The sequence below is a fragment of the Palaemon carinicauda genome, chromosome 8, assembly GCF_036898095.1.
Source record: "Palaemon carinicauda isolate YSFRI2023 chromosome 8, ASM3689809v2, whole genome shotgun sequence".
Lineage (NCBI taxonomy): Eukaryota > Metazoa > Arthropoda > Malacostraca > Decapoda > Palaemonidae > Palaemon > Palaemon carinicauda.
The window spans coordinates 155,387,444-155,406,845 of record NC_090732.1 but is presented as its reverse complement, the minus strand read 5'-3'; the positions used below and the strand labels follow the sequence as shown (position 1 = coordinate 155,406,845).

General features: G+C 42.9%; 1 protein-coding gene across 1 annotated transcript in view; it reads right to left on the bottom strand.

Annotated features, from left to right (window-relative positions):
* The window catches only part of LOC137646044 (aprataxin and PNK-like factor), a 221,895-nt gene that overhangs the window by 178,555 nt on the left and 23,938 nt on the right, over positions 1–19,402 (bottom strand). Inside the window, exon 3 of the mRNA XM_068379188.1 lies at positions 6,789–6,915. Coding sequence (XP_068235289.1) covers positions 6,789–6,905 — 117 coding nt within the window. The 5' untranslated portion in view covers positions 6,906–6,915. The remainder of the gene's footprint in view (positions 1–6,788; positions 6,916–19,402) is intronic.

The following is a 19,402-nucleotide window of genomic DNA, read 5'->3' as shown; positions in this document are numbered from 1 at the left end:
TACCATAGAAAGCTACTTTAAAAGAACTTCCATCAAGACGACATGGCCTGAGCCCAAAAAAGCTATTATACCGGGAAAGTCGTTCTGGCTAACTAAATAACTCATGCGTTACGAACGACAGCGCCGAAGACGCCTCCAGTCTAGGCAATAGCTCTGCCAAAAAATTAGTTTAATTCGACTCAATTTTTTACTTTACGGCCAGAGCTAAATTTATACAGCATAAGAATCAAATACTCAACTTTCCAGAGGCAGAAGAAGCTGGAGATTGCATAATAAATCCTGATTACGAGAGAGCACTGGGAAAACCACCGAGCGAAACCGCTACAGAAAAAGGAATAAAGATGGCAGCGATTATAGCGCCATCTGGGTACTTTAGCAGTAACGGAGGAATAGAACTTTATAACGGCTCCTCTTTTATTTTGCCACTTTTCCCTCAAAGCGTAAATGCTATGCGGGGTGCAAATTGCTGTGTGGCGTGTCAAGAATATGTCCCGATATTATGCAATATCCTAAAAGGAGAAACTTTAAGGATATTCGTGCCAGGAGTTAGAATTCTGGAGACCTTAAGTTAAATTCTCTGGGAATATCACTGTAGTCAAATATACCCTAAGAAGCTACTTATAGGAACCTTCCATCAGGATGACATGGCCTGAGCCCAAAAAATATAGTATAGTACATAGAAAGTATTGGAAATGGATAGTAAACACGTTTGAATAGGCAAGTTGCTGGTTGCCATGGCCCAATGGAATTATTTCTGTTAGTTGTGTGTTTCCATTTATAAGAGGTTATTGATCGACCAAATTCTTGCATAATTCGGGACCCTACAGTAAAAGACAATATGAGTTATCTTGGAAAAAGTGGGTTGCTTTTGTAAGAGCAAAAGGACCGAAAGAAATTTCAATGAACTTCTGTCTGTCCTTCTTTGTCCACCTTCATAATCAAGTTCTGGCAGCCAACACGATAACTGCAAGTCAGCCTTGACTAGACCTCTTCTATATGCCTTTCAAGTGGATCTGGCGAATGAAATCTTTATTAAGATTCCGATGGCATGCGCAAGGCTTAGGCCTGCAGCACCTCCAAAGCCCATCTCATGGTCTTTGGACAAGGTCCTACATTATGCCTCATTAGTGAACAATGAAGATTGTTCCCTCAAGGATCTAACCCAGAAGGTTATTTTTCTGTTCGCTATAGCCTCAGGGGCTAGAGTTAGTGAAATAGTAGCCCTATCTAGAAATGAGGGCCACATTCAGTTCACAGAAGGGGGAGAACTGAATCTCTTTCCTGATCCAACCTTTCTCGCTAAGAACGAGCTACCCACTAAGAGGTGGGGTCCCAGGAGAATCTGCCCTCTGAAGGAAGATGTCTCTCTATGTCCTGTAGAGTGTCTAAAGGTCTATCTTCGTAGAACTTCAGACTTCAGGGGAGGACAGCTCTTTAAAGGAGAAACCTCTGGATCAAATTTATTCCTAAAACAACTGAGGGTGAAGCTCACCTACTTTATTCGCAGAGCAGATCCTGACAGTACACCCGCAGGTCATGATCCAAGGAAAATTGCTTCATCACTGCACTTTTTTCAGTATATGGACTTTGAGCGTCTTCGCTCATATATTGGATGGAAATCATCAAGAGTGTTCTACAAACACTATGCTAAGCAGGTCCATGAACTGAAGCATTATGTGGTGGCGGCAGGTAGTGTATTAAAATCTGTCGTCTAATTACTGCAATGAACAGTTAATTGATTGGGACTATCAATTAAAGGGAAAAGGTGTCAACACTTCTGGTGTGATATATTTTTTAAGTGAGTGTTACCATGGTGACACTAAGTCTGTTCAAAATCTCAGGTGTGAAATTATACAGATAACACTTGTGCCGTGTGTATGTAGTACACAATGTTGATAGGATACAACATTTACAGATATCATAAAGGAAAAATTTATTAAAATTTTTCAGTCTTAGAGTGGCACTCATCATTTCTTCCCTTTCGAAGGGGAAAGTAATTTCTGTATACGTCGCATGTATAATTCCTTTATCATGTTACATTCGTTTCACTTATTTCATTTAGTCACTTATTAGAATTAATGTCTATTAGAATGTAATTGCGTCATAATTCGCCCGGCAATTTCCATATTTAAGATGCCAGAGTTCTTTGACTTACTCATGTAAGTAAATCTCATATCATTGTATGCTTACAAACAATGGATATAGTGGACACTGATATTGTTCCAACAATATATACAAACCGTGAGACCGTTTGTATACCCAGTGAATACTTAAGTTTGTTCATACAATATATGCTAACCTTGAGGCCCCTTTTCTACCGTCTAGTATGACTCTTCCCTGTAGGGGGTAGGAAGCACTAACATTGTCTATGATTAGTGATAATGACAGATAACGGTAACGTCCTTTGTCTCAAAATGGTCCAGATGACCAAAGAAAAAATTGTCCCAAGGTTAAAGAACTGATGAAAATCCACAGGTACAGTTATGCTCTGGTACACTTCCATCAGGACGACATGGCTTGAGCCCAAAAAACCGATTTTGAGCGAAGCAAAAAATCTATTTTTGGGTGAGATAGCCATGTCGTCCTGATGGACCCACCTTCCTTTTCTATAGAAAAGGTCTTCGCATAATCCCTCCCAAAACTACTATTGAGTATCAAGATGGCGCCATATCCAAGATGGCGGACATTCTTTGTAGAGTTGAGCATGGTGCTACAGATATAGTAGTTTCGCGAGGGATTATGCAAAGACCTTTTCAATAGAAAAGGAGGGTGGGTCCATCAGGACGACATGGCTTGAGCCCAAAAAACGGATTTTGAGAAAAGCAAAAAATTATTTTGAGAAAAGCAAAAAATCTATTTTTGGGTGAGATAGCCATATCGTCCTGATGAACCCACCCTACTTTCCTATAGAAAAGGCCTTCGCATAATCCCTCCCGAAACTACTATATCTGTAGCACAATGCTCAACGCTACAAGGAATGTCCGCCATCTTGATACTCAATAGTAGTATGGGAAGTAGGGTAGCCTATATAACGGCTCCCCTTCCAAAATTGCTACTCTTCCCCAACGAAGCGAAAACGCTATTCAGGGTGAAGATCGCTATGTGTCGTATCAAGATATACGTCCCCTGATTTATGCGATATCCTTAGGAGAATGTTAAGGATATTTGTGCCAGTAGTTAGAATTCTGGAGACCTAAAGGTAAATTCTCTGGGAATATCACTGTAGTACATATATCCCTTGGAAGCTACTATTAGGAACCTTCCATCCGGACGACATGGCTCTCTCACCCAAAAATAGATTTTTCGCTTCGCTCAAAATCCGTTATATATAAATATATATATATGTATATATGTATATATATACAGTATATATATATATATATATATATATATATATATATATATATATATATATATATATATATATATATATATATATCCAAATAAACCATATATATTTTTGATACATTAATGTCTGGATTCTCTTAACGACCTCGGGATCAGAGCCCCAGGCGAAATCACACAAAGACAAGAGCTTGTGACCGGCCGGGAATCGAACCCTGGTCGGCAAGCTTGTATAGACAGTGACTAAACCACTTGGCCACGAAGAAAGATAAAAGATATAATAAATTGATTTATTATATTTTTTATCTTTATTTATTTACTATTCTTTTCTTTGCAATGATTATTCACTAAAGTATACAGACACTGTTTCTTATAAAACAAAATGTCATTTGTCTTTGCATTGTAATATATATATATATATATATATATATATATATATATATATATATATATATATATATATATATATATATATATATATATATATATATATATACATATATATATATGATAAATTTTGCACATTTTTACGTGTTTTTCATATTCAAATAAGCCATATATATTTTTGATACATTGTCTGGATTCTCTTAACGACCTCGGGATCAGAGCCCCAGGCGAAATCACACAAAGACAAGAGCTTGGCTCCGGCCGGGAATCGAACCCTGGTCGGCAAGCCTGTCTATAGGCGAAATCACACAAAGACAAGAGCTTGGCTCCGGCCGGGAATCGAACCCTGGTCGGCAAGCCTGTCTATACAGGCTTGCCGACCAGGGTTCGATTCCCGGCCGGAGCCAAGCTCTTGTCTTTGTGTGATTTCGCCTGGGGCTCTGATCCCGAGGTCGTTAAGAGAATCCAGACATTAATGTATCAAAAATATATATGGCTTATTTGAATATATATATATATATATATATATATATATATATATATATATATATATATATATATATATATATATATATATATATATATATATATACATATATATATATACATATATATATATATATACATATATATATATATATATATATATATATATATATATATATATATATATATATATATATATATACATATATATATATATATATATATATATATATATATATATATATATATATATATATATATATATATATTTCTTCTTTAGGAACGCAATGGATGCTAGTAGCTTTTATGGGTATGCAGAACCACCGTCAGATGATGATGATGATGATTACAGCAATGATGAAATTTCAAATTCCTCCCTAAGTGACTCTGATCCAAATTTCGATGATGAAGAAAGTAGCAGCTACAGCGAATCAGAAGATGATGGTACAGGAGATGACAGCATTTTGCCAGCAACGGATGATGATGGTACAGAGGATGAAAATATATTGCCTTCAACATCTAATGTGACAGATATTCAACAACAATTATCTCAAGCAAATGGAAACTCTGACTGGCAGGATACCGTTGCTCTCCCTAGAAACTTCCTATGTACAGCTAGAGAAGAGAAACATTACACTTTGCCATCTACTTCAGATGGAGAAGTTCTTCCACTTGATGTGTATAAATTATTTGTTACTGATGAGATCTTTGATTTGATAGTAATTGAAACTAATAGACTTTATGATACTACTGCAGCAATGAAGCCTATTACTAGGCACTCTAAGATGAAAGCTTGGAAACCAGTAACCAAACAAGACATTGAAAAGTTCTTTGGTATCTTTATTCTCATGGGTCTGAATAAGCAGCCAACTTTTGAGAGCTACTGGAGTAGGAGCAAAATGTATGGAGTTGATCTTATAAAGACAACCATGGCTAGGAATAAATTTGAGCTGATCCTACGATTTATACACTTTGCAGATAATAGTCGCTCAGATGGAAGTGATAGACTTTTCAAACTGCGGCCACTGATTCAGCTTTTGTCAAGAAACTTTAAAAAATTCACACCTGGTGAGAAGGTTGTAATAGATGAAAGTATGGTTTTATTTAGAGGTTGAACAATATTACGGCAATATAATCCAAGTAAAAGTCACAAATATGGATTGAAAGTCTATAAATTGTGCTCAGTGGATGGATATACTTGGGAATTCATGATTTACAAAGGGAAAGGTGATAATGCTCCAGGAATAGAACATGCAGAGTATATAACTCGGGCACTAATGGATGGACTTCTTAGTGAAGGTAGAACACTTTATATAGACAATTTCTATTCTTCAGTGCCATTGTCTAGGTACCTTTTAGGAAAATCAACTTATGTCTGTGGAACACTGAGAGTGAACAGAAAGTATGTTCCAAAATCTGTGACACGCAAAAAACTGAAAAAAGGTGAAGTAGCAGCACAGCAGAATTCTGAAGGCATAAAAGTTATAAAGTGGAAGGATCAACGTGATGTTCTTATGCTAACAACTGTCCCTGAATATACCAAAGAATTAGTCAAAACTGGTAAAATAAAACGTGGTATAGAGAGAGAAAAGCCGCAATGTATCTTGGATTATAATGCAGCCAAAAAAGGAGTGGACTACTCTGACCAGATGGCCTCATATTACTCACCCCTCAGAAAAGTTAAGAAGTGGTACAAGAAAGGAGCTTTTGAGCTTCTTGGGACAGCTATAGTAAATTCATATATTCTATTCAACAAGTTTCACACAAACAAACCAATTTCAATAAAGAAATTTAGAGAATCTGTAGTACTCTCACTTTTGACAGGTAAACCAACTGAAGATATAAAGATTGGAAAGGATTTTTCACCCATTGGGGGGAAAAGGTCACTTCATGTTTTAGTTGAGTTAGATGGAAAATGTAGAGATGTGAGAAAAAGATGCAGAGGTTGCTATGAGTTACTTAGTAAGAATGAAGGAAGCCAAATCGCAGCACGCAAAGCAAGAAGAGTAAAGACAGTGTGTGGTCAATGTGAAGGCAAGCCTCATTTATGCCCATCATGCTTTGAAAGACTTCATTCAAAGGAGTACTAATGTTTCTTTGGTGCATATGAAATGCTATATATATCTATATACTGAAAAGTTTGATATGGAGCTTTTGCATAATATTTTTTATGTGAATGTGCTATCATGAAAAATGCCTATTATTTTTTCCATTATAATTAAAAGAATTGCTTTTATTTTTTTCACTTTTATAAAATTCAATTAATAAACTTTGATTTGCATGCAGACTATGGTATTTATAACCCTTTTTACTAATTTATCTAAATAAAAATGAAAAAAGTATAAAAAATCAAAATTGAACCACTGGTGGTACATGTGGCGTTTATGTCTTATTCACAATGTACCACCGGTGGTTCACATGGCGGTTAACGTGTATAATGAGGTGAGATTGGAAAAAAACAATTTACAGATAGTTAGAACAAAAGTCATATCAATAAAGTCATTTAATCTATATTTGCTGATGAACACTGCAAAATTAAAATACATCAGAATTTATTTAAAACATCATACCTTTAACAAAGAACCTCTCCCAAGAACAAGAGGCAACGTAGAAGTAATTTCTGGCTCATTTCGTTCCTCTTCCCACTTTTCGCCTGGAGCTTCCACTCGTATTAATGTAATACTCATTTCTAACTTTCTGCAAAAACATAAATGAAGTATTCAATGCCTTAGCAACTATGTAAATATCCAAACTTCAAAAAATGAAGTTTTTATGATAAAACAAAGTTTTATGAATACTTACCTGGCAGTTATATATATACTGTATATAGCTATAGTCTCTGTCTTCCGGCAGAATTTTTCAAAACTTGCGGCAACCGCCGTGTGGTGGTTGTGCGGTTAGGTGGTTAACAACCCTTGCAGGGTGGTACTTGAAATCATTCCCGTTTTCTGTTCCTCAGATATATCTTTGCCCGACCTGTCTCCTAAGGGGAGGTGGGTGGGACTTAAAATATATATATATATATATATATATATATATATATATATATATATATATATATATATATATATATATATATATATATATATATATATATATATAACTGCCAGGTAAGTATTCATAAAACTTTGTTTTATCATAAAAACTTCATTTTTACGAATAGAACTTACCTGGCAGTTATATATACATATAGCTGATTCACACATTTGGAGGTGGGTGACAGATAGCTAACATCCTTGGGAAACAACAATAAGTTGTAGGAAAAAACACTTTGATTCCTTACCTGCTAAGGTAGCTGACTTCGAAGGTTCCTGCCTCTTGACTCGCTTTCCCTTAGGCATGCCAGCCAGGTGGAGACCTGTCATGCTGAAACAACTCAATCGAGTCTGTCAAACGGGCTGAGACCAACAACGTGACTAGACTTCTGCACTACCTATCCCCTTTTAAAAAATGCAACCTTACTCAATCAAACCACCTAACCTTGCAGAATAGATATTAACTATCTATCTTGACTGAGAGCACTGCACCACAAGCAGAGTCCTCAGACAACCATAAAAACCAAAACCAAATCACAGGCATACCGTACAAAAGTTAAGGTTGAGGGGAGGTAGTAACTCCTTTACCCAATACAGAAGCAGTAGCTACGTATGAGCCCAAAGTGTAACACTTTTCATAATCTACTCTTACCTCCCTGAGGTAATGAGAAGCAAACACAGAGTTGCTTCTCCAAAACGTTGCATCCATTATCTGTTTAACTGACATATTCTTTCGATATGCCAGTGAAGTAGCAATGGCTCTCACCTTGTGAGCCCTTACTTTTAAAAGACCAAAGTTTTCCCCCTCACAAAAGAGGTGAGCTTCTCTTATTGTCTCCCTCAAGAAGAATGATAATGCATTCTTCGAGAGGGGCTTTTATGGATCCTTCACTGAACACCATAAAGAATTGGATGCACCTCTTACATTCTTTGTTCGTGATGAATATGGCCTGAGAGCTCTAACTGGGCAGAGGAGCCTCTCCTACTCTTGACCCACCACATTTGTGAGGTTAGGAACCTCAAACGTCCCCGGCCAGGGTTTGGATGGGTTCTACTACTGCTATCGCTTCCTCGTCCGGGACTAGGGAGCAGTAGTTGGGATCCTCTTGTTCTGGTTGGAGGCGAAGAGGTCTATTGAAGGCCTCCCCCATAACTTCCACAGTCTCTGGCAAACCTGATGGTTCAGGGTCCAATCTGTGGGTAGAACCTGCCCTTTCCTGCTGAGCATGTCTGCTCTTACATTCTTCTGTCCCTGCACAAATCTTGTCAAAAGCTCTACGCCGTTCTCCTTCGACCACAGGAGGAGCTCTCTTGCTGTTTCGAACAGGGACAGAGAGTGAGTTCCCCCTTGCTTTCTGATATAAGCCAAGGCTGTGGTGTTGTCCGAATTGACCTCCACTATCCTCCCCGAAACAGTGTCTTTGAAGGCCTTTAGTCCTAACAGAATGGCCATCAACTCTTTTCTGTTGATGTGCCATTCGTTCTGTTCCGCTCCCCAAGAGCCTGAGACCTCCTTGCTTCCCGGTGTTGCTCCCCATCCTGACTCCGAAGCGTCTGAAAACAACACTAGGTCTGGGTTCTTCCTGAACAGGGAGATTCCTTCCCCTAAAATCGATGGATCCAACCACCAACTCAGAAGACCTTTGATTTCTGCTGGAATAAGGAAGGAAAAGGAGTCCTCCTGATTCTTCCTGTCCCACACTCTTGAAAGGAAGTGTTGAAGAGGTCTGAGGTACAGTCTTCCCCGAGCGACAAACTGCTCGAGCAAGGAGAGGGTACCCAGCAAACTTATTCAATCCCTCGCAGAGCACTTCTGTCTTCCCCGGAATTCCTGAACCTTCCCGAAGCACCTGGTCTGCCTTTCTTGGGAGGGAGAAGCCCAAAACCGAACCGAGTCCAGAACTATCCCCAAATAAAGAATCGTCTGACTCGGTTCAGTCTAGGACTTCTCCTTGTTGATGACGAGACCCAGTTCCTGGGCCATCATAAAAGTCTTGCGTAGGTCCTCCAGGCATTTTTCCTTCGACCGGGATCTTATCAGCCAGTCGTCCAGGTATAGGAATGCTCTTATCCCCTCTTGATGAAGCCATCCTGCCACGTTTGCCATTACTCTGGTGAAAACTTGAGGAGCCGTGTTGAGGCCGAAACAAAGGGCCTTGAACTGGAAGCACTTGCCCTGGACCATGAATCTTAGGAACTTCCTTGAAGTCGGATGGATGGGGATATGAAAGTAAGCGTCCTGTAAATCCAGAGACACCATCCAGTCCCCTGGACGTACCGCTGCCAGCACCAACTGAGTCGTCTCCATGGTAAATTTTGTCTTTTCCACAAAGACGTTCAGAGCGCTGACATCTAGAACAGATCTCCATCCACCCGAGCTCTTGGGAAGTTAGTTCCAGGACCGGTTTTATCGCTCCCTTCTCCAGCATCTGGTTCACCAGATCCAGAGAGCCCCTTGTTTCACGGCGTTCGAGTACTGCACCACTAAGGCTAGAGGTGTTCTTGAAAGCGGAGGCTTCTTCAAGAGGGGGCTCTTGTATCCCTCTCTGATGACCGAAAGGGACCAGGAGTCCACCCCTCTTTCCTTCCAGGCATGCCAAAAATGTGACAGCCTTGCTCCTACTGCTGTCTGGAAGACTTGTGATTCATCTCCTGGCGTGGGCCCTGAACGAACCTCTATTCGTTCTACTGCCCGTCTCCTGCCTTCTTCCTCTGAAGTCTGTTCTCGTAGGAGCTCTACCCCGAAGGGGCTGCTGAAGTTTCCTCTTCTCTTTCTTCAGTGATGACGGAATCACTGGAAAAACTTGCGGAGCGTGACAGGAGGTCTTGCGTGGCCTTTTGCTCTAGCAAAAGGGTAATGTCCCTGACTAGGGACTCAGGAAAAAGGTGTTCCGAGAGAGGGGCATATAGGAGCTCTGCCTTCTGCGCGACCGTAACCGCTCTGGATGTGAAAGAACATAAAAGGGCCCTCTTCTTTAGAACTCCCACGGAGAATAGGGAAGCCAACTCGATTGCCCCATCTCTAAGAGCCTTGTCCATACGGGCCATAATACTGGTTAGGTCTTCTGTGTCTTGTAAGAGTTCTGTTTTCCTGGCCAGCGTACCCAGAGCCCAGTCGAAAAAGCTGAACACTTCGAAGGCTCGAAAGATTCCCTTGACGAAGTGGTCAAGCTCTGACATGGACCACATTACTTTAGCCGAGTTAAGGGCATGTCTTTTAGAAGAATCTACAATGCCGGAGAAATCCCCCTGGGAGGAGGCAGGCACTCCTAGGCCAAGAGCTTCTCCAGTCTCATACCAAATGCCCGCCTTAGATGCAAGTCGAGCTGGAGGAAACGAGAAGGTGGTCTTCACTGTTTGCCTCCGCTCCTTCAGCCAGTTATCGATCCTAGCGAAAGCCTTCTTAGTAGAGTTGATCAGCTTCATCTTGATGAAAGCTGACTGTTTCTTTGCCTTCTTCCTGCTGAACTGCGACTGAGGAGAATGAGGGGCAGCAGGTTTAAACTCCTCCCCATACAGTTCAAGGAGGGAGCGAGAGAGAACCTTATAATCAGCAGCCGTATTAGCAGGTTTATCCTCATCATCCGAAATATACTCCAAGTCTAGCCCTCCTTCCAACTCTGTCTCCCTTTGGGCTGAAGGAACTAAGCCGGAGGTTCCTTTAACATCCCGATCAGTACCAATCCAGTTTGCAAATGGATCACTTTCTTCCGGCTGTTCGCCTGCACCCGAGTAGAAAAGCAGATCGTCGGATGCGTCCTGTCGGCGAAGACTGGATGCATCCTGACGCCGAGAAACGCATGCGTCCTGGCGCCGTGCGCTGGTGATGTCCTGGCGCCGAGCGCTAAAAGCGTCCTCGAGTCGAGAGGAGGATGCGTCCTGTTTCCGAGAGCTGGAAGTGTCCTTGCGTCGAGAGCTGCATGCTTCCTGACGCCACGAGGAGGAAACGTCCTGGAGAGGCAGGCTGGAAGCGTCCTGACGTTGCGAGCGGGAGACGGAAGCGTCCTGACGTCGCGAGCGGGAGACGGAAGCGTCCTGACGTCGTGAGCGGGAGACGGAAGCGTCCTGACGTCGCGAGCGGGAGACGGAAGCGTCCTGACGTCGCGAGCGGGAGACGGAAGCGTCCTGACTCCTGACGACGAGAATCGTAACCGTCCTGAGAAACGCGGCGTCGAGCGCTTGACGAAACGCGGCGTCGAGCGCTTGACGAAACGCGGCGTCGAGCGCTTGACGAAACACGGTGTCGAGCGCTTGACGATTCGCGGCGCGTTTCCCTGGGAGATGAGCAACACCGTCTGTCGTCCTGCAAGAGAGAGGAACTCTTTTCCCTCTTACTAGCCGATTTCTTCACCGGTAATTTGTCGTCCTTACGCCTGGCCGATTGGGAAGGAAGACGGCTAAAAGCCTGAACAAGTGACACCAGTTGTTCTTGCATAACGTTCATAAAAGATTTCGCGACCACTGCTGGGTCTCGCGATTCCAAAGGCGAAGGCTGCCGAGTCACGCCGGTAGCAGGAGAAGGGTCTCTCGACGGATCCCCGTCATTTAAAAGAAGAGGCGATCCCTCCTTCCTTCCATCTCTAGGCTTTAACCTTTTCACTGGAGCGGCGTCCCAGTCATCCTCGGGAGGAAAAGGTTCCGGGCTACTTGACAGGGGAGAGCGAGAACGGGTCTGGTCAGCTTGCTGTATCCACCTTCTCTTGGTCGGTCTCGAAACCTCATACTTCCATCTGCGTCTCGGAGAGACACTATCACTTCTGACACGCCTTTTCCGTGGCGGTCATGAGCAGCCTGGGAAAAAGCAACAGGACTGCTTGAGGCGACGGCTGACCGAGGATACGTACCTCTCACTCCCTTGCGGCCGTCGACGTAACTTCTCCCTTGGTCCTGGGAGCTTGGTAAAGGTCTAGACCTAGGGGTGTGACAGGTTCGATCAGTCGCCACCTCCACTGCACTTTCACAAGCACTAATTCCACTAGCACTCTTACCTTTCAATGCTGCAAGCTGGTCTTTAAGAGCCTTCATCTCAGCTGCCACCCTGGCGTACTGAGGGTCATCCGTAGTTACCGTTCCAGTAGAAGGAGCAGGGGCTACTACCTTAGGAGAAGGTTCAACTTCTACAGAAGAATTAGTAATTAAGGGGTCAAAGGAAATGTCCATACAAACCTCACTAGCAGACTTTGATTTAGATTTAGAAACCCTCCTGGCTTTATCTAACTCTAACTTAAGCACATAGCGTTTCATATCCAACCATTCCTTCTCGCTTAAAACCTCACATTCGTTGTACCTTTTATCAAGGACACACTCAAAACCCCTGCACCCCAAACAAACAGTGCGAGGGTCCACCGAAACTTTCGGTAACCTCACCTTGCATTCCTCATTCACACAAACTCGAAAATGAAGTTTATCAGTCATAATAATCAAAAACCTAAAAAACAGCCAAAAGAATAAATCACAAATGCAACTGCCAATCCACAGGTCAGTATACGTCACCAAAATAAGTCCAATACAGCGACACAGGGAAAGCAAGCGAAAAACTCCAATGGCAGACCAACGACGTTGTCAGTCCAACCGGCAGAGATGATCTGAGGAACAGAAAATGGGGATGATTCCAAGTACCACCCTGTAAGGGTTGTTAAACACCTAACCGCACAACCACCACACGGCAGTTGCCGGGAGTTTTGAAAAATTCTGCCGGACGACAGAGGCTATAGCTATATATATATAACTGCCAGGTAAGTTCTATTCGTAAAATGATATTTTAATTATAAAATAAATCTTTGAATATACTTACCCGGTGAATATATAATAGCTGCAACTCTGCGGCTCGACAGAAAACACACTCAAAAAACTCGCGAGCGATCGCTATGAAGGTTGCGGGTGTGCCCACCAGCGCCAACTGTCGGCCAGATACCACTCTTGTATGTAAACAAAACCTTCAATTCTTCTCGTCCCGCTGTGTCTCTATTGGGGAGGAAGGGAGGGTCATTTAATTTATATATTCACCGGGTAAGTATATTCAAAAATTTATTTTATAATTAAAATATCATTTTTAAATATTTAACTTAGCCGGTGAATATATAATAGCTGATTCACACCCAAGGCGGTGGGTAGAGACCAGAGTTAATTATGTTTACAGCGTATAAGCTAAGAGTTTTTTTCATTTTGACAGTTATCAATATAACAAAACCAAAATATATAGGTACCTGGTAAGGAAGTTGACTTAGACGATTACTCTGCCTTGTAAGTCTGTCTTCCTCACGGAGCCCAGCGATCCTCTTAGGATGCTGACAGACTCCCAGGAGCTGAAGTATCAAGGGCTGCAACCCATACAACAGGACCTCATCAAACCCCTAATCTGGGCTCTCTCAAGAAATGACTTTGACCACCCGCCAAATCAACCAGGATGCGAAAGGCTTCTTAGCCTTCCGTACAACCCATAAAACAATACTAAAAACATTTCAAGAGACAGATTAAAAGGATATTGGAATTAGGGAAGTGTAGTGGTAGAACCCTCACCCACTACTGCACTCGCTGCAACGAATGGACCCAGTGTGTAGCAGTCCTCGTAAAGAGTCTGGACATCTTTTAAGTAAAATGACGCGAACACTGACTTGTTTCTCCAAAAAGCCGCGTCCATAATACTTTGCAGAGATTTATTTTGCTTGAAGGCCACGGGGGTTGCTATATCTCTAACTTCGTGCGTCTTAACCTTCAGCAAACATCGGTCTTTCTCATTCAAGTGAGAATGAGCTTCTCGTATTAAAAAAATCTGATAGAATATGACAAAGAATTCTTTGACATAGGCAATGAAGGTTTCTTAACTGAGCACCATAATGCCTCAGATTTCCCTCGTAATGACTTAGTATGACCTAAATCGAACTTAAGAGCTCTAACAGAACATAATACTCTTTCCAGTTCGTTGCCTACGATCTCTGATAAGCAAGGAATATCAAAAGATTTAGGCCAAGGACGAGAAGGCAGTTCATTTTTGGCCAGGAAACCAAGTTGAAGTGAACAAGTGGCTTTTTTCTGTAGAAAAGCCGATGTTCTTACTGAAGGCATGAAGTTCACTGACCCTTTTAGCCGAAGCCAAGCACACTAGGAAAAGTATCTTGAGGGTGAGATCCTTCAGGGAGGCTGAATGTAATGGCTCAAACCTGTCTGACATGAGGAACCTTAGGACCACGTCTAAGTTCCATCCAGGAGTTGCCAAACGACGTTCCTTAGAGGTCTCGAAAGACTTAAGGAGATCTTGGAGATCTTTATTGTTGGAAAGATCTAAGCCTCTATGTCGAAAGACCGAAGCCAACATGCTCCTGTAGCCCTTAATCGTGGGAGCTGAAAGGGAGCGAACCTTTCTCAGATGTAAAAGAAAATCTGCGATTTGGGCTACAGAGGTACTGGACGAGGACACAGATGCTGACTTGCACCAGTCTCGAAAGACTTCCTACTTCGACTGGTATACTCTAATGGTAGAAGCTCTCCTAGCTCTTGCAATCGCACTGACTGCCTCCTTCGAAAAGCCTCTAGCTCTTGAGAGTCTTTCGATAGTCTGAAGGAAGTCAGACGAAGAGCGGGGAGGCTTTGATGGACATTCTTTACGTGGGGCTGACGTAACAGATCTACCCTTAGAGGAAGACTTCTTGGAAAGTCTACCAGCCATTGAAGTACCTCGGTGAACCACTCTCTCGCGGGCCAGAGGGTAGCAACCAACGTCAACCTTGTCCCTCCGTGAGAGGCGAACTTCTGCAGTACCTTGTTGACTATCTTGAATGGTGGGAATGCATATAAGTCCATAAAAGACCAATCCAGTAGAAACGCGTCTATGTAGATTGCTTCTGTATCTAGGACTGGAGAGCAAAAGATTGGTAACCTTTTGGTCAACGAGGAGGCAAAGAGGTCTATGGTGGGTTGACCCCAAGTAGCCCAAAGACTCTTGCCCACGTCCTTGTGGAGGGTCCATTCCGTGGGTTTCACCTGACCCCTCCGACTGAGACAGTCTGCCAAGACGTTCAAGTCCCCCTGGATGAATCCCGCCAACAGGGAGATGCCTCGAATTCTTGACCATAAGAGAAGGTCCTTTGCGATCTCGAGCAGCGTGAAGGAGTGTGTGCCTCCTTGCTTGGAGATGTACGCCAAAGTTGTGGTGTTGTCTGAGTTGACCTCTACCACTTAGTTTCGAAGACGCTTTCTAATATCATCAAGGCCAAGTGGACTGCTAATAGCTCCTTGCCGTTGATGTGCATGCTCTTCTGACTTGAGGTCCACAGACCCGAGCATTCCCGACCGTCCAGGGTCGCACCCCAACCCAAACCCGACGCGTCTGAGGACAACACGTGGTTTGGGTTCTTGACTGCTAGGGATAGTCCCTCTCTCAGACTGATATTGCTGTCCCACCATTTCAGGCATGCCTTTATTGGTTCGGAGACTGGGAATGATACCGTCTCTAATGTCTTGTCCTAGTTCCAGTGAGAGGCTAGATGGAACCGGAGAGGCAGAAGGGATAGTCTCCCTAGCGAGACAAACTGCTCCAGGGATGAGAGAGTCCCTACGAGACTGTTCCAACTCCTGACTGAATAAACGTTTTCTTTTCAGCATTAGTTGGACTTCGAGCAGGGCTTGACTGCGAATCTCCATCCCCAAATATAGAATAATCTGGGATGGGATCAGTTGGGACTTTTAGGTTGACCACAAGTCCCAACTCCCTGGCCAGACTCAACGTCCAATGTAGATCCTGCAGACAGCGAAGGCTGGACGATGCTCTGAGAAGCCAGTCGTCCAAGTACAGGGAGGCTCGGATCCCCGATAGATGGAGGGATTTTGCCACATTCCTCATGAGCCTCGTAAACACGAGAGGCGCAGGACTGAGGCCAAAGCACAGGGCTCGAAACTGGTACCCCACATTCCTGTAAACAAACTTCAGAAACGGTTGGGAATCCGGGTGTATAGGAATGTGGAAGTATGCCTCCTGAAGGTCGAGAGAGACCATCCAGTCGCCTTCCATAAATGCTGTCAAGACAGCCTGGTAGATTTCATCGTGAAGTTTGTCTTGACAATGAACACATTGAGCGCACTTGCCTCTTACGTACTCCTGCAGTGAACATGGCTGCCAAATCATGGAGCCATCCCTGAGGGACTTGTTCCTGCAGAGAACGTGGCTGTCAGATCATTGGAGCCATCCCTGAAAGCCTTGTTTATGCATGACATAATTGTACAGCAAAACTTCAAAGGCTCGAAAACAGCTGTGAAGTTGACCTGTAAAATCTTGGAGCGTCTCATGGCCAGGCGCCAGGGAGAGTCTATGAGGTTTGAGAAGTCTATCTGGGCAGAGGCAGGAACTCCCAACCCGAGAACTTCTCTCGTGTCCTATAAGACTCTCGCTCTATAAGCCAGTTTAAAAGAAGGGAAAGCAAAGGCTGTCTCCCCCAAACTCCTCCTGGTGAAAAACCAGTCGCCTAGCAAACGTAAAGCTCTCTTAGAAGAGCGAGAGAGCACTAGCTTATAAAACAACGGCTTCGAAGTAGCTAGGCCTAGTGTAAGCTCTGACGTTTAGGCGAACGAGGAGCAGCAGTTACAAAAAGATCCGGACAAAGATCCTTAAAAATCAGCATGATTTATTTAAAGTCCATAGAGGGCTAAGCAGCTTTAGGCTCCTCTCCGTTTGACAGAGTCCTCAAGGGAATATCAGTAGGAGGGGGAACAGCAACTTCCTCATCTGAAGGAACCTTGTCTGATAATAGCTGAGTCTCAAGCAAGGGAGAGACCTACCATGGTGGCAATGCTTTACAAGCAGAGTCCACACGCACTGGTGCATTAGTAGCGGACCAGGACGCAACGTCATGTAACTGCTTGACAGTCTGTGAACTGTCAACAACAACAGGTGTGAGAGACCAGGACGCAACGTCATGTAACTGCTTGACAGTCTGTGAACTGTCAACAACAACAGGTGCGTGAGGACGCACAGCGTCCACTCGAGACTGCTTTGACCGCCTAGACTGAGCAGTCAAAACAACTCTAGAATGTGGAGGTTGACGCTCAGCGTCAAAACAAGTCAACTCCGATTGTTGGCGAACGTCCTGAACGTCAACAGGAGCATCAGCAAGTGGCCTAACGTCCAAATGTGGCTGAAAATCCACACGAGACCGCATCGAGTGTGGTTCTAAACAACCTGACTGACGTGACTTAGCTACGCCAACGTCAACAGGACGCACAAAGGAACGTTAGGGTGGCTGAAAGCCAGGATCTCGATGAAATAAACGGCTAGGCTCAACGGACTTATCGGCAGAATAGTCTTCCATAAGGTAGGCAAGCTTATTCTGCATGTCTTGCCGTACAACCCATTTAGGATCAACGGGAATGGTTGCGGTAAGAGACGAGGGTAACGTCTGTGACCGCAAAACCTTGCCTACAAAAAAGACTCTCGGAGTCTGTGTTACGCTTTTGTTAGGCGGCGAGCAGTCTTCCGATGACTGCATAGGGTCAGAGCTGTCCTAATGGTTAAAACCAGGACTCTGGACCTGTCCTGAAAGGACTGACTTTCGCTTAAAGGGCCTCGAAACCTTGTTCAACGGTTTCTTATGCGAAAAGTCTTCGGATGACGAGGAGAAAATCGTCTCTCTCGCCTTATGGTACGGGTGATCTTGGTAAGATACACCCGATACCATAGAGGGAACGTCTGTTCGCTGATCAAGGCCTCTCGAACCCATAAGTCGTACGACATTACTTCTCCCCTGGGCTTGGGAGCTTGCAAGAGGTCCCGGACTAGGCGAACGACAGGCACGAACAGACGAACCCTCGGTCGCAACACTGATAACACTTTGCGCAATATCACTTTATCACTACGATTTTCTGTTTTGCACTTATTTCACTGAAATCGAATTTTTTAACAATTCACATTAGGTATGAATAAAACTGATTTCTACCTGAAGCACGCAATTCTACCCTCATCAAAAGGTTGTACTGTAATTGCGAAATCAGTCGTATAATGCAAGCACATTAATACCAGCAAAAAACAGTAAACATATTTTAAGATAAAAAATTCAGTGGCTGGGGAAGAGACTAAACACTAGTTCATTCAAAACTACGTTTTCAATCTCTCACCGTACATTGCCTTGGGACGAGAATAAAAAACTAAAAACGTTTTATCCTTTCTCCCCGTACAGAGACTAGGGACGAGAGTAACTCGAAAACAACGTTACCCGCTTGGGACGAGATAAAGATCGGAACGTTTTCTCTCCTCTCTCTCCCTCCGTCTCTATCTCTCTCTCTCTTGATTTCGCACCTAAGAGAAGAGCCCACTTACGTTTCGTCAAAAAAACAGGTTATTTGACCAAAGGAAAAAACTGAAAGGTTTTTCAATTAAAAAGTTCCTTTAAAATAGAATTTAAAACATTTAAGCTTTGAAAGAAGAATGAACAAAACGTCAGAATCGATTTACTCTTTCTGCAAAGTGAAACCGTGATACTCTCTCTCTCTATCGTAACGATAGAGCGCAAACTGCGTAGCATAAATAAACTAAACGTTAGTTCATCTTTGAAACAGTACGAAGACTATTCAAAGAAAATCTTTCATAAAATATCTATTAAAAACTATTCATTTAATAAGTTTTAAATCATTAGCTCTTTAAAAGCTATTTACGATTGAAAGGGCTCAACGTTGTTTAACTTCGGTTTCCAAGTTAGGACCGCCTACTCTCAGGAAAGGTCGCATATAAACAAATCATTAAAATTTATTTTTATGTTTATTATAAATGGAAAGCTAATCGAAGAGGTGGTTGAGATATAAAATATATAGAGGAAAATCTATAATTAATTTATAACGTGATAAGATAATTGCTAAAAGCCTAAACACACTTCCGTCTAAGGGAAGGGTCGGCCATTTAAAAGACAAAGAAAGTCCATACTCTCTTTGTCATCAAAAATTAAATCTATCCAAAAACGAGTTCAAGATTTAAGATGAAGATAAAACACCTGCACTGCGAAAGCTCAAACCAAAATGAAGTACTTCACCAAATATGTTGAGAAAACTCCAGGTTCTACAGCGAGTATTGATACGTCTTGTCGTCAACGTCGACAGAGAAGAATTGAAGGTTTTGTTTACATACAAGAGTGGTATCTGGCCGACAGTTGGCGCTGGTGGGCACACCC